Raw genomic sequence first — 14,340 nt, 5'->3', positions numbered from 1 at the left:
GGGGATGGTGCAATCTGCCCCCTGAAGCAGGAATGTGCCCAGGGGTCCTCTGAGCCAGCCTGCAGTGGCAGTGACTGTCTCCCAGATGTGGCGGTCTGAGCAGGCAGGCGGGAGCCCAGATGTTGTTTATTTTGTCTGGTCATCAGTGACATGCATCCTCCATGGCCAGCAGGGATCGGAGACAGCACTGCCCATCACTCTCTGTGTGGGGCCCCCCTACATGGTTTTGGATCCTTCTTGAGGACAGAGCAGGGCCCAGGGCAGGGCCTGACCCTCCTTAGGTTGCCCTGCCTTGGGGCAATGGTCAATGGTTTCTTTTTCTCCTTCCGCATCCTTTTCACTCGCAGGGAGTGCTTCAGGACAGCTGTGTTAAATCCTTTAGTCCACCATGACACACGATGTTCTCATGCAAGGCACACCCCAATTATGAAGAAACTCTACCCCAAAAATGTTGACCTCAAATTAAGAGTTCTGTGCTGATTGCCAAAGCAAATCCAAGATCGCAAACACCAGTGGAGGCATGGCAGGTGGTGATTGTAAGATTACCGAGACCCTTGTAAGTATCAGGCCTGCTCAGGTTCACAAGGTTCAGTAAGGTTGGCCAGTATGATTCCTATTTTACAGATGGGAAAACTGAAGCACAGAGAGGTTAAGACACTAGTTCAAGGTCACATGGGCAAGGATAAGGGGCAGAGCTGGGATTTGAACCCAAGCAGTCTAACTCTTAACCCTACTCCACTTGTAAAGTGAGAACCTGTTAGCAATGCAAATTCTCAGGCCCTGCCCAGACATACTGAATCAGCCACTCTGGGAGAAGGCCCAGCCATGTGTTTTACCAAGCCCTCCAGGTAAATTTGATGCTTGCTCAAATTTGGGAACCCCTGCTCTACATTGCCTTCTAATGTGAGTAAGGGATTGGGTATAAGATAAACAGCAGCCTGAGCCTAAGAATCCATGGCAGCTGACCTTTGGCCTCAGTGTCAGGGATAATAATAGGGAGGGGTGGGGACTGTGGCAAACGGGAGATCACAGGCCCCAGCTGTGGAACTCCAACCAGTCATTGCCCTGCGGGAATGTGTCGATGTCGCGATATCATGTACACATACACACCATATGCGGAGAGAGCTGATGGCTACTCTGTCTATTGATTCTTGTAAAAGGGTTTATATAGGACAAGCATGATGCCTCACATACCATCTAAGTTATAATAGTATTAATAATCTTAAGCCATTTAGGTTCCCAGGCTCCAGGTTCCCAGGCTCCTGCAGTAAGCACAGGAAGTTACATGATCAAGGACAGATTGTTTTAAAGTTCATCACAAAACTTCATTAAGTAGGCCATCTCTTATCCAGCCGGCTGTGCTGTCTTAGGTTGTCCTCCTCTGAGGATCTTACCCGTCACTGGCTATCTAGCCGTCCATACTGGATACATTAAATAGGCCATCTCTTATCCAGCTGGCTACGTGACGTTTCTCACAGCCTGTTTATCAGTTCAACCCATGGCTTATTCTCTAGAGCCTTCAGGCGGGGGCGTACAGAATGCAGGCCCAGCAGTGACAGGTATTTGCACCTTCTCCAGAGAAGCCCAAATTCCAGCTTCTTATGTGAAGTCTGATTTTTTTAATGTTGGTAGATTAGTTTTTTGGGTGTGTGTGTGTGTGTGTGTGTGTGTGTGTGTGTGTGTGTAGCTGGAGTTCTTGGCTTGGGCACTGAGGATTTTTCAGTGACAGACTCATTGCAGGCTACTGAAAATATAAGCCTTTCTGGGGAAAACTGGTCATTTTCGGGATCCCAGATGACACCCTATGCCTTTGACCCTCTCGAGGAAAGCTCTGCGGAATGAAAGCGGGTGGGAGGCACGGTCATGCAGAGGTGACCCTGAATCCACTCCAGATCCCTAAATGGAAAAATATAGTGATCACTGGCAAACACTGAGCCCTTGACTCCTACAGCAAGAAGGTGCTTGGGGTCATTCTCAGGATGAGGGCCACCCTGAGGTTGAGAGTCCTCATTTCAAAGAGCACAGGTCATTCTCTAATCCCAACAGAAAAACTAAACTGCCCTTCACCCAAGACCAAAGCTGCCTCCTCGTGCCTCTGCCCTGAGCCCTTCCCATGCCGAGGGTGAAAGGCCATCTCCCTGGAGATGGTGGTTGGTGTTGTCCTCCATCAATGCCTCTGGCCTCCGTCTGCTCACCTGTGAAAGGGGAGGAGGGTCCAAATGTGGGTTGACAATCCCACCGTGGGTTGTGACAGTGAGGAGACAGGAAAGGAATTTACATTTATGGAGAAGCACCTACTACGTGCCAGGCACTTGCTGCTTTGTTTGAACACCCCTCATAACAATGCCCGTGGGAGCAGGAGTTGCTGCCACAGTTTTTCAGATGGGAAAACTCAGACCCACAGAGATGAAGGGACTTGTCTAAGGTCACTCTCTATGGGTGATCGAGCCAGGATTTGAGCATGGATACCTGCACCATAACACACATCCTTAGATATGAGGGCAGAAAACAGTATAATGACAGGAGCATCCATTTATCTGCTGCCAGACTCTAAGCTAAGAGTTCTCCATGTACTGTCTCCTTTCATCATAACAACACTGCAACGTAAGTGTTTTCACCCCCTTTTACAGCTAGAATAACTGAGGTCCAGAGAGTTAAAGTACTTTGCATGTGATCACTCAGCTGCTGCCCAAAGTTCATAACCATTGAGCCCTTAGCGCTGGACCTCACACAGAGTAACTCAGTAACTATTTGTTGAATGAATGGAGGGATGGATGAATGGATCGCTCAACCCTGGGCTAATGCACATGCTGAGAGTTGTTATAAGCCTGCATCCCTTTGTAAACTGCCAAGCCTGATGTGATAAATTCCATAGTCATTCTCCATAAAATGGACATCCAAGTCTCAACTTATCCCTTGGGTGCTTGGGGAAAGACAAAGTGACTCAGATGTCATTCCAAGCCCCTCCAGCTGCTGGAGCAACACATGGCCATACTTTTTTGGCTAACTGGCATTTTGACTGGGGGAGGATGGCCTTGATTATGGGAGATAGTTGTTAAGGGAAGTCGCATGGGGTGTCATGCCCTCTGATACCCCAAGAAAACTTGGGGAAGTTGAGATCAGAGCTCAAATACTTTCAGTTAGAAATGTGCATCAGAGTTGAGAGAAGGCGGCAACGAAGGCCAGCGTCAGGCTGAGGTGTGGAAGGAGTCGGGGTTTTCAAAGTGTGCTCTCTAGAACCCCAGGGCCCCATGGCGTGGCGCGGTGGTCAGGCTAGGTGGGCCATGCTTACTCCCCTCGGTCTTGCTGAAGCAGGGCTGCTCCATCCCAATCTGCTGGGCTTCACCTATCTGGTGAGCTCCATCATTTTGATTGTCAGCTTACAGGAGAGTGCGCTCAAGTGGACAAGTGACTTTCTTTGGAGCTATGGGGAGAGCCAAGCCTTTGGGGACTGAAACCTGGGCTTGGACGATGGTCAGAAAATCTTATCTGACCACCTGAGGCCAGTGAGGTTGCTTTTTTCTCTCTCTGCATCTGATTTGTTTCTTTTTTTCTCTCTGCTTCTGTATTAGCCAGGAGGCTTGGTTGCAAGTGACAAAAATCTACTCAAAGTGGCTTGAGAACAGAAGAGACTTTATGGACTCTCCAGGGTGTGGCCTCCATTGCCCACCAGCTCTGGTCTACATCTTCCCAAATCCAAAAGGGGTGTACACACACACACACGCACGCGCAATCCTAAGACTAGGTCTTGTTGAAACACGTGCCTGTGTCTGACCCAATCCCTGTAGTCAAGGGGACCTGATGCTCTGATTGCCCAAGTCCAGGTTAAATGCATCTGGATGGAGATGGCTCCACATGAACCTCAAAGTCAGAGACTGGGCCTCTGTTATCAAAGAGAGCAGCCGCAGACACTAGTGCCCACCAAAGCTTCTCACATATGTGTACCAGAACAGGCTGCTCTGCCCTCCTGCAAATGGAGGTCAAGAAGTCAGCCGAGACCATTGTCTGTCAGCCCACAGTCAAAATTCTCAGGACAGATGGTCTAACTGGCCCAGCCTGGATGAGCTGTCAGTCCCTGGTTCAGTCTGCCCACCATTGGCTAGGGGACAGAGTCATGCAGCACAGCATGGATGCAGGGTCTGGTTCTCAGGGAAAGAAGATTGTGAGCAGAGAAGACACTACCAAAACTGCATTTATTTTGGGCTTGTTTAAATGCACATTCCTGGGCCCAGACACTTTATAAGCCTCCCTGGGGATTCTAATGCACAATCAAGTTTAAGAATAATCAAGTTTGGATCTTCCTAAAGCAGCATCGAAAATGCCACTTGTCATCACTTATTATTCATAAAATTAGCATTCAAGTCTCTACATCTAGGAGCTTGGGGTGGTGGAGCATTGCTCTTTCTAATTGAGTTACAGAGATGTGATGGAAAGCCTGAGTGAGGCCATCAGAATCAGGAAAAGTCAGAGGTGTCATTACAACATATAGGCACTAGAGGGCCCCCTACCAACTGCCGGGACCAAAAATGCAGCAGGAGGCAGAGCCTGCTGCTCTCTTCAAAGACCTGGTGATGAATGATGCTGGTTGAGACGCATGCCATGTGCGCACATGCGTGCGTGCGTGCGTGTGTGTGTGTGTGTGTGCGCTCACGCACACACACACACACACACACACAGAGATGAGGCTTCTTTGCTGTTTGGCTGCCTGACCTTGGGGAAGCCTCCACCTCTTCTGGCCTCAGGGTCCCTAGTGAAGCTACAGGGGTTGGGATTGAGTGATCCCTAAGCTCTTCCGATAGACAGTGGTTAGTAAGAGTTTTGCTTTGTCACCATCTGTGTTGCTATTACAGTCATGTCTGTGGACTTCAGCCCTCCCACCAGGCTGTGAGGTCCTAGAACGGCAGGGCCACATGTGGCTCACCCCTGTGACCCCAAGCTCCACCAGACACAGAGGAGGCCCTGAGCAAATGCACCAAGAGGGCAGCGTGGGACCGACTGTCATGGGTCCCTGCCCCCACTGATTCTGCTGAACACTGGGTGTGACATTTCACCTCTTTGAGTCTCTGTTTCCTCAGCTGCAAAATGGGCAACAACACGCATGCCCATGTCAGGCTGTGAATCTCAGTCCACAAACTCAGTTTTTAAGAAACACCATTTTGTATTTCTGTAATTGAACATAATTTCTAATTTGAACTCCTATCCTGCCAGGTGGCAGAGATCATATCAAATTAATCGAGGGTCTCTTTGCCCTTTGCTAGTTGGGTCCCTTCTCAGGGCCAGAGGGCTTATATAGTGCCAAGGCACTGAGGAGGGACCCACCTGCGAGGCTGAAGACCGGACATCAACAGTCATTACCATGTAGTCCTTGTATCTGTCAGAAAGCTCCAGAAACCTAAACTAGAGGGACGACATTTTCCTCCCTCTCATGTAAAGGAATCTGCAGTAGAGAGCCAAGCCAGTGTCTCTCTGTCAGGTCTCTCTGCCCATGCATCTTCGGAGGGCCCAGCCATCAAGTCTGCAATCCCCCAGGTGTTAGGGAGAAGGGGAGGAGAAAAGTGCGGCCCTTCCCCTGAAGTGTAGTTCCTGGGTGTGGCAAGGACACGCCTACTTAAAGCCCATTGGTCAGAAATTAGACACGTGGCCACATACAGCTGCAAAGGAGCCTGGGAAATGTAGTCTCTATTCTCCACGACGGGAATTCTGCTAAAAATCAGGCTCCTATTACTGAAGAGGAGGGGGAGATTGGACATAGGGGACTACTAGCATAGTGATCAGGGGCACAGGGCTCCACCGCTCTCAGAATTTCTGTCAGAATGCAAGACCTCAGCTGGAGGATGGGCCTGGGCTCGGGGACAGGAGCTGGGAAGAGTAGGAGTAGGAAGAACCGGGTCCTCTCTCCTTGCTCCTGCCCTGCAGGACAGGATTGAGGCTAAACTCTCTTCGTTAAATATTTTTTTATCGTGAAGTATTTCAGGCTTACAGTCAAGAATTTAAAAAAAAAATCTAATGAATATTTGTATACTTGCCAGCCAAGACTTCTATCAAGTCTTACTGTTTTTGTATTTGCTTCAGATTTTAAGAAATGAAATGTTACAGGTATAAGTGAAGCCCTCAGTCTTCTTCTCCAGCTCTTTCCCACTTCTCGCCTCAGAGGTGCCACCATCCTGAATTCAGTGTTTATCAGTCCCTTGTATGTCTTTTACTCTTAATACAAATGTATGTACCATAAACGTTAACGGAGTATTGTTTTGCAAGTTTTTTGAACTTAATATAAATGGTTTCTTACTATGTGATTCGTTGCGCAACTTGAGTTTTTGCTCTCACCATTGTCTTTGAGATATAGCCATGGTGACAACTGTGACTCTACCCCAGTCATTTATCACGGCTGGGTCATAGATATACCATATGGCTGTGGTATATATGACTATCTATTCTGTTGATAGATGGTTAAGCTTTTTCTATTGTTTGCTATCAAATGCTGCTGCAATAACCATCTTTGCATATGGCTCTTGTGCACATACACAAGAGTTTCTCTAAGCCAGTGGTTCCCAAAGTGTGATCCCTGGACCAACACCATCAGCATCACGCCCCTGACCTTTAAGCTTTCTAGAGGTTGCACACATTGCTTTACCTTATATCCTACTGGCCAGATTTTGGTCACATGACCATATCTAGTTGCCTGGGAAATGTAGTCATTTGTTTGGGTGACTTGATCATCATCCCAATGAGACAGTCTAAGCTGTTCACATATGTGGTTTGACTCTCTCTCTCTCCCTTTCCCCACCCTCCATCCTGCTCTGGCTGGCAGTGGGCACTGGTCTAGGGGGCAACTGCACAGGCTGTGTCATCTGCTCAGAGGAGAACGGCTGCTCCACCTGCCAGCAGAAGCTCTTCCTGTTCATCCGCCGGGAAGGCATCCGCCAGTATGGCAAGTGTGTGCATGACTGTCCCCCAGGCTACTATGGCGTCCGCGGCCAGGAGGTCAACAGGTGCAAAAGTACGTGGCCCCTCCCTTGTCCTGTGCTGGCACTGCGTTCCTGAGCACCTCCGGCCCACATCCCACCTCTCACCGAGGGGAAGCAGTATATGCCTGAGCCTAGACTCTGAGATACTTGCTTGGATTCAGCCTGGCTCTGAAGTCCTAAGCAAGTCAGTGTCCCCTCTGGGCTCAGCACTAATAAAACAGGGAAACTTCACCCTAGTTTGCTGTGTGGCCTTTGACATGTTACTTACCCTCTCTGGGCCTAGCTTAGTGGGAAGAAGAGTCCTAACTCCCAGCTCTCTTTTTCACTGTGACCTGGAACAAATAATGACTATCTCTGAGCTTTGTTGAAAATGGAGTAGGGAGTCCTATCTCCCAGCCCAGATTTACTGTGTGACTTCAGGCAAGTTACTTGCCCTCTCTGAGCCTCAGCTCAAATGAGAAAGGGAGTTCTTGAACGCAGCCCTGTTTGACCCTCGACAAGTCTGGGCTTCAGTGTGTCCTTTGCTACAGAGCTTGGGGCTGCTCAGAGGCCCTCCCCCCTCAGGCAGTCCCAGATGATCCCCTCCCTGGGCAGCCACCCTCACCAGGGGGGGCCCTGGCTGTATTACAGAATGTGGGGCCACCTGTGAGAGCTGCTTCAGCCAAGACTTCTGCATCCAGTGCAAGAGGCAGTTTTACCTGTACAAAGGGAAGTGTCTGCCCACCTGTCCGCCGGGTACCGTGGCCCAGCAGAGCACACGCGAGTGCCAGGGTGAGTGGGGGCCTGCTCGCCCTGCCCCCATCTCCTCCCTCTCTGGAGCAGGGGCTGGTGAAAGGTGTCAGGAGACCCGGAAGAAATCATAGTAAAATGTCACATGATGATGGGAAGCCCAACACCATGTCAGGTACACAGAGGAACCTTCAATACACTAGACCCGTCAGAAGTACCATTATTATGATTACTATTACTACCAACACTGACATCATTATTATTGCCAAGGGAGGCAGCAGAGCACAGAAGGGCACTGATTTTAGAATAAGACCTGGGTTCAATGCTAGCTCTACAATTCACCCATTTGTGACCTTGAGCAAGTCACTTAAGCTCTTTGTCCCTCAGTTTCTCCAAATGTTAAAAAAAAAAATTACACTAGAACAGAGAACCTACTTCATGGGGAGGGTTGTTATGAGGGTTAAATTAATTAATACAATTTATAGTACTTAATACAATAACTAGCACACAGTAAGTGTTCCGTACATGTCATTATTATCACACGTCATATTAGCTGTCATTATTATTACTGCTCTGTTTTTCGCCACTCCTTTTCAGACTCCTATGTGAGCTCCTCTTCTGTGATCTGTCCTTACATGAGGCTGTCCCACAGTGTTCTCACCTGAATCACATATCTCTGCCCACACATTCTCTCTGGGCTCATGTTCACGGTCATTTTAAAATCTGATAGCTCCTGACTAGATGTCCTCAGCTGCATTCATCCATGAGCAGCAGACTCACATCCTCACCTGCCCTGTGGATGCCTCCTTCCCTCCCTCCTCATCCCCGCCCTGGTGCTTGCTCTGGGCTTCCTCCATCAGTAGTCAGCTCCACAACCCACAGGCTAGCCATGCTGGAGACATGGGCATCCCTGTTGACTTTTCTCTCTCATCCTACATCCAATCCAATCTACTCATTCATTCACTCAAGAAGTATTTACTAGAACGTCTAAGCACCAGGAAACTTCCAAGTTGCTGGGGACACATTAGTGAACAAAAGAGATAAAGACTCTGCTCTTGTAGATGTGACATTTTAGTGGGGAGACAGGAGAGATACACAAGAATAAAGATGTTAGATGGCAAAAGGAACTTTGAGGGAGAATGAAGCAGAATAAAGCTCCCAAACCTACCCCAACCCTTCCTCTCCCTTCTCCCTGACCCACCCCCAAACTTCCCTTTCTCCTAACCTCCCGTGCCTTCTGGGATCTTAGCCACAGCCTCTTACCTATCTACCTGCTTCCGGTCTTACTGCCTCCAGCCCATGAAGACGCTCATCCCAGAAGCCAGAGTGATTATTTCAACATGACAATCTGATGAGGTTTCTCTTCTGTTCAAGGCCCTTCAGTGGCTCCCATGGTCCTCAGGTAGAGCCTTCCCTGGCTGTGGGCAGTCTGGTCCCCATCTGCCAGCCTCCTCCACACTCCTATCTTTTTTTTTTTCCTCCCCCATGTAAGTCCATGTTCCAACTTTCCCAGCAGAGAGCAGAGCTGTCCTGGGATTTTGCTGGAATTATTCCTTCCACTTGGAGCCCTTCTCCCTCCTGGCCCTCCCTGAGCATGGCTAACCCACCCACCCGCAGTCCCCCATCAGCCTTGTCCCTGCCACACCTGGGCACCCAGCACAGCCTGTGGCAGCGCTGGGTGCTGAGCCTTTGCTTCCCAAATCAGTGCATCTAGAAGAAGCACCACTGTTCTCAAGTCTGCAGACTCGGTTTCTGGGCCTAATGAGATCGTATACACTTGTTCTGTTGTGTGAGCTCCTTCTCTGTTCCCTGGGCAATCCCCTTACCTGCTCTAAGCCTCAGTGTCCTAATCTGCAAAATGGGGGTAGTAAGAGCTGCCCTATTCTCTGCCTACCTTTCAGGAACTCTTAAAAGAATCAAAGGTGAGAGAATACTATATATATTAAATATTTTTAAAAATTATTCCCTGCTGAGACCTTTTACATCCATGACTTCATTCTTCCTCACAACAGCATGACATAGCTTCCACCTCCTACCGCTGATCAAAGGCACACGATCAAGTTCAGAACCCAGGTCCTGGCTCTGAGGGCCTCCCAGCTGACCTTGTAGCCTCATCTCCTGCTCCCCCCTCCCAAACCCTCACTCTGCCCCCACTCTAGCTTCCCTGTCCCTCGAACAGGATAGCTGTCCCTCGAATAGGATAGCTGGGCCCCCGGGGCTGTGCATCCCTGCCTGAAATGCACTTCCTTCCTGTCTTCACCTGATGAATTCCTCTCTCCCTTTCACTCCTACATTGTCTCCTCCGGGAAGCCTTCCCTGCCTGTGCTTGTTTTAGTACAGCTCTCATCCCAAGCTCTCATAAGTAACTATTTAAACATCTCCCCTCTGCTCCTTGTAATAGCCAGTGAGGTATCTTCAGGGACCTGAACCCCTCAGACCCTGCCCCTGATCTGAAGGACCCTCACTGCCAGCTGACCCAATCTGTCTGTCTCTCTCCACCCCACAGAGGAGTGTGAGCTGGGCCCCTGGGGCAGCTGGAGCCCCTGCACACACAATGGGAAGACCTGCGGCTCGGCCTGGGGCCTGGAGACCCGTGTCCGAGAGGCCAGCCGGGCCGGGCAGGAGGAGGCAGCCACCTGCCAGGTGCTGTCCGAGTCAAGGAAATGTCCCATCCGGAGGCCCTGCCCAGGAGGTGAGCACCAGGCTGGGCACCCGGGGCAGCCGTGGGCAGAGCCCAGAGTGACTCTGCGTGGTCAAAACACGCTGTCCTCACAAATAGTCCCCGTGAGGCTGCTTGAAAGCCTCACGAGCTACACCTTCTTGTGGACTGAGCGTTGCCCTTCCCGATGTCCCCCTTGCCAGGGCCAGTCCCAGACCCTTGGGAAAATCAAGCTTGTCCTTCCCACCAGGAGTACTCGACCCTTTCAGACTGACCTCCTTTAATAAAGGACTTGGGACGCCCTCTTTACACTCTGAAATGAAAGTCACAGATGTGACCCACTTGCACTGGTCATATTTTTTAAAAATTAGTATAATGCCTAACTGTAATATAAAAGAGAAACAAAAGAAATTTTATCACCGCAGCGCTTGGGTCCAGCCCACCAGAGAGTACTGAGTGAGGCAGGAACCCAGTGAAGGTGGCAGCCATCCCCGGCCAGGGCCTCACACCCGGCTGCCATCAGACACATGATTTCCTAAATGGTGACCAACTCTTGGTAAAATCCAACAAAACTGTCTGTGACCTCTTGACTGACACCATGCTGGCAGCTCTAGAATGTTCAGTGAGTGTTCACAAACACTTGGCACTCACACATAAGATGGCGTTTGGCTCTGAGGCAGCAGACTTCTCAGCTATGTGAGGCTGGGGCAGCCTGAGAGACCTGGGAGGGATGGGGCCTTCTTCCTGGGGCACTGTCCCATGTGGCACCCCCAACCTCTGTCCACTGAATGCCCCTGGGGTCCCACTCATTGTGACAACAAAGATCCCCGAACAGAGTTCCAAGATACCCCCCGGGGCTGTTAGGAAGCCCTGCTTTAAATAGAACAGAGGCTTCAGAGTGTGGTAGCTAAGATGTAAACAGTGAGTAGTGATCATATGCAATTAGCTAATGTTAACTGTGCACCTACTATGCACGGGGAATTGTGCACCTACTACGCACAGGGAACCGTGCTAATTCTCTACATTCATTAAGTCATTTAATCGGCACGATGACACTGTGAGGTTAGTATTGTTATTATTCCAGTTTTACAGATAAGGCGATTGAGGCCCAGAGAGGTTGAGCCACTTGCCCAAGGATTACACAGCTAGGGAAGCTGGACCTGGAACTCAAAACTAGGTCTGCGTGCAAGGAAGAACCAATAGTCACGCTAGACGTGAGGGCCCGGGAGCCAGGTCACCTGGGGCACACGGCTGGGACGTGATGGAGCCAGGACTTGAACCCAGGGGCACCCTGGTTTCAGAAGGACTTGTGGTGCCTGGATTGGAAGTGCAGGTAACAGAGAAGGGAGGCCTCTAGGGGTCATGGTGGGCATTTGGGGACAGAGGATGAGTTTGAGTTGGGACCAGAGAAACTAAGAGACCCCAGACTGGGGGAAGCACCCACACCACACAGACACTTGTTACTCTGGCCACACTTCTCTCAGAGATGATGGCTGATCGGCTGTGGAGGGACTGAGAGAGGAAAGCTCTTCCCCTAGATGATGATGAGGATGGGGACGGGGATAATAATAACAATAATAATAGTAATAATAACAACTGAAGCAAACATTGATAAAACGCTTACCATGTGCTGGGCAGGCACTGTGCTAAGTGCTTTGTAATTTCAACTCCTTTAATCCTTACAGCACCCCTGCTGTGGGTTTCCTGCATCACCTGGGCCTCAGGTTAAATGCCTCCTCCTCAGGGAGCCTTCCATGAGCTTTCCCCAACCAAGAGTCACTTTCCATCACATCACATCACAGCACTACGTCTTCCTGAGATGATCACGCACATGTTGTGTTTGCTTGTTTAGAGGCTGTCTTCCTCTCTAGAGTGCGACCTCCAATGAGAGGAAGCTCTTTGCCTTGTTCACAGCTGCCTCTCTAGTGCCCAGAACAAGGCCTGGCATACAGCAGGTCTCCAGTCAACACCTGCTGGATGAGAGGGTGGGAGTGTGGATGGAGGGTGGGTGGGAAGTTAGGTGGGTGGGTAGAGGGCCAATATCAGGCAGGCATAGGGAAGAGTGGGGACCCAAAGCCTCTCACCCCACTTCCCACCTTCATAGCTGGCAAGGACCCCCCAGGCAGCCCCCACACCCTGTCCCCCAGATGCTGTCCTCACCTTAGAGTGGGAGCCCCAGAAGTGGGCAGCCTGGTCTCAGGGGATGACCCTGAGTCTGCCCTGAGGAGGGAGGAGCCCTGAGTCCGGGGAGACAGGCACACAGTTGACACTCAATAAATAAGATCCCCTCCCCTCCCACCTCCCAGCTCTCTGAGACCTTGAGAAGTGGTTCCCAGAGCCTCAGTTTCCTCATGTTCAAGTGGGCACACAGCTCCTGTTGAGGAAAGTGTGGAGCTGAATGATGCATGAAAATGACCTGGGTGTGGAGACACATTGTCAACCAGAAATTTAGGGCTGGCCTTGCTCCCAGCCACACCTTCGTCTTCTCACCTGTTGATAATAATGATGACAACAACTGGGCAGAGCACTCCAGCCAGGCCAAGGGCACAGCCAGCGCAAACATGCAGAGGCAGCGTGGACCTCTGCCATGTGGGAGGAACAGTGAGGAAGCCAGTGACGGGGGCGGGGTAGGCGGGGGTGGGGGAGAGGGGCACAGGCCACAGAGATGACAGAGTCTTTTCCTCCAAGTGAGATGGGAGTCACTTGAAAGTGATGCCCTGAACTACAGCCCAGGCCGTGTCACTGAGTAAGCAAAGCCCCTCCTGGGCTTCAGTTACCTCACCTGAGAAGTGGGACTGGATCAGGTGTTTGTGTTAGAAACTCAGTCCCGCTCCACGTGGGTGGGGGACAATGGGGGTCAGGATCCCAAGTCAGGCCTGGGGTTTGCATCCAGTCCCCACTGGGAACTGGGTGAGGTGATGGTGTTCCATGGGGTCTGCCTCCTGCTGTCAGCAGGGTGACTTGCCTGGGGCACTGGGAGCCGCAGCTGGCAGCGGGGGCTTTAGCTGAGCGCTGCTGTCACTGTTGTGGTTTTGAGGGCAGAGCTGGACCCGGAGCTCAGTGGGGAGGCTTGTGCGGGGACCCAGGTAAATGGTGTCGAGTCTCCAGCCAAAAGCCCAGTAGACCTTGCAGTGAGTGCAATTGGGAGGGACATGGATGCCCCAGAGGGGCCACCCTCAGTCCCAGCTAGGGACCCCACGTGGACCTCCAGCCTGGCAGGGCAGGGGTCCAGCACAGGCGGCTGTCAGCAAGTCAGCGCCCTCCTCACCCCCTAAGGAACTGAGAGAAGAATCGGGTTGGGGTTAAGGGATGCTGCTGTCCCAGCTCCGGAAAGGAGCGATGGTCAGCACCCCAACATCCTTCTGAGCCCCACGTCAGGACCGAGGGGCCCCCTGGGGCCTAACTGGCCTCAGCAACAATGCCCTGCGCTCTCGTTGCAGAGAGAAACCCCAACCAGAAGAAGGGCCGGAGAGAGCGGCGCCCGCGCAAGGAGCGGAAGCAGGACGGCCAGGGGGAGCGCAGGCCCCACCGGCCGCCCGCCTAGGAGCCCAGCCCGAAGCCAGCCCGGGGCGCCAGCCGCCTTGTTTTCTTTCTCATCCCTTCACTTTCTTGCCGCTCCTGCTCCTCTTTTCTCTTTCTCTCTGTCTTCCCCACCCCTCCTCTCTTTTTTCTGTCAAGCTACCTTTCTTTTCTTTTTTTCTCCTTTGTTGCCTGTATTTCTTCCACCTCTTTCTCCCTCCTCCCTCCCCTTTCTCTTCTTTCTCACCTTCCTTTTACCTTTTTCTTTCCTCCTGTTTTCCTTCTGTTCTTCACTGTGTCCCCCCCAACCCCTCCACACACACTGATAGACACCAACTCCTGTGCACGCTCCCCACCACCGCCCGTCCCGTGGCTCTCTCTGTCTCCTCCTTAAAGAAAGCAAACATCTTTTTTTCTAGGCCTTTTTCTGACCCCGCCCTGATCCCATCTTGACAGAGAAGGTGTTTC

The 14,340-nt window shown here is 51.1% G+C and overlaps 1 protein-coding gene across 1 annotated transcript in view; it reads left to right on the top strand.

Moving 5' to 3' along the window:
* Window positions 1-13,897, top strand: part of RSPO4 (R-spondin 4) — a 31,961-nt gene extending 18,064 nt beyond the window's left edge. The window contains exons 2-5 of the mRNA XM_010997980.3: window positions 6,809-6,997; window positions 7,596-7,736; window positions 10,201-10,386; window positions 13,794-13,897. Coding sequence (XP_010996282.1) covers window positions 6,809-6,997; window positions 7,596-7,736; window positions 10,201-10,386; window positions 13,794-13,897 — 620 coding nt within the window. The remainder of the gene's footprint in view (window positions 1-6,808; window positions 6,998-7,595; window positions 7,737-10,200; window positions 10,387-13,793) is intronic.
* The last annotated feature ends 443 nt before the right edge of the window (window positions 13,898-14,340 follow it).

The sequence above is a fragment of the Camelus dromedarius genome, chromosome 18 (assembly GCF_036321535.1).
Source record: "Camelus dromedarius isolate mCamDro1 chromosome 18, mCamDro1.pat, whole genome shotgun sequence".
Lineage (NCBI taxonomy): Eukaryota > Metazoa > Chordata > Mammalia > Artiodactyla > Camelidae > Camelus > Camelus dromedarius.
This window is presented reverse-complemented; position numbering and strand designations above follow the sequence as displayed.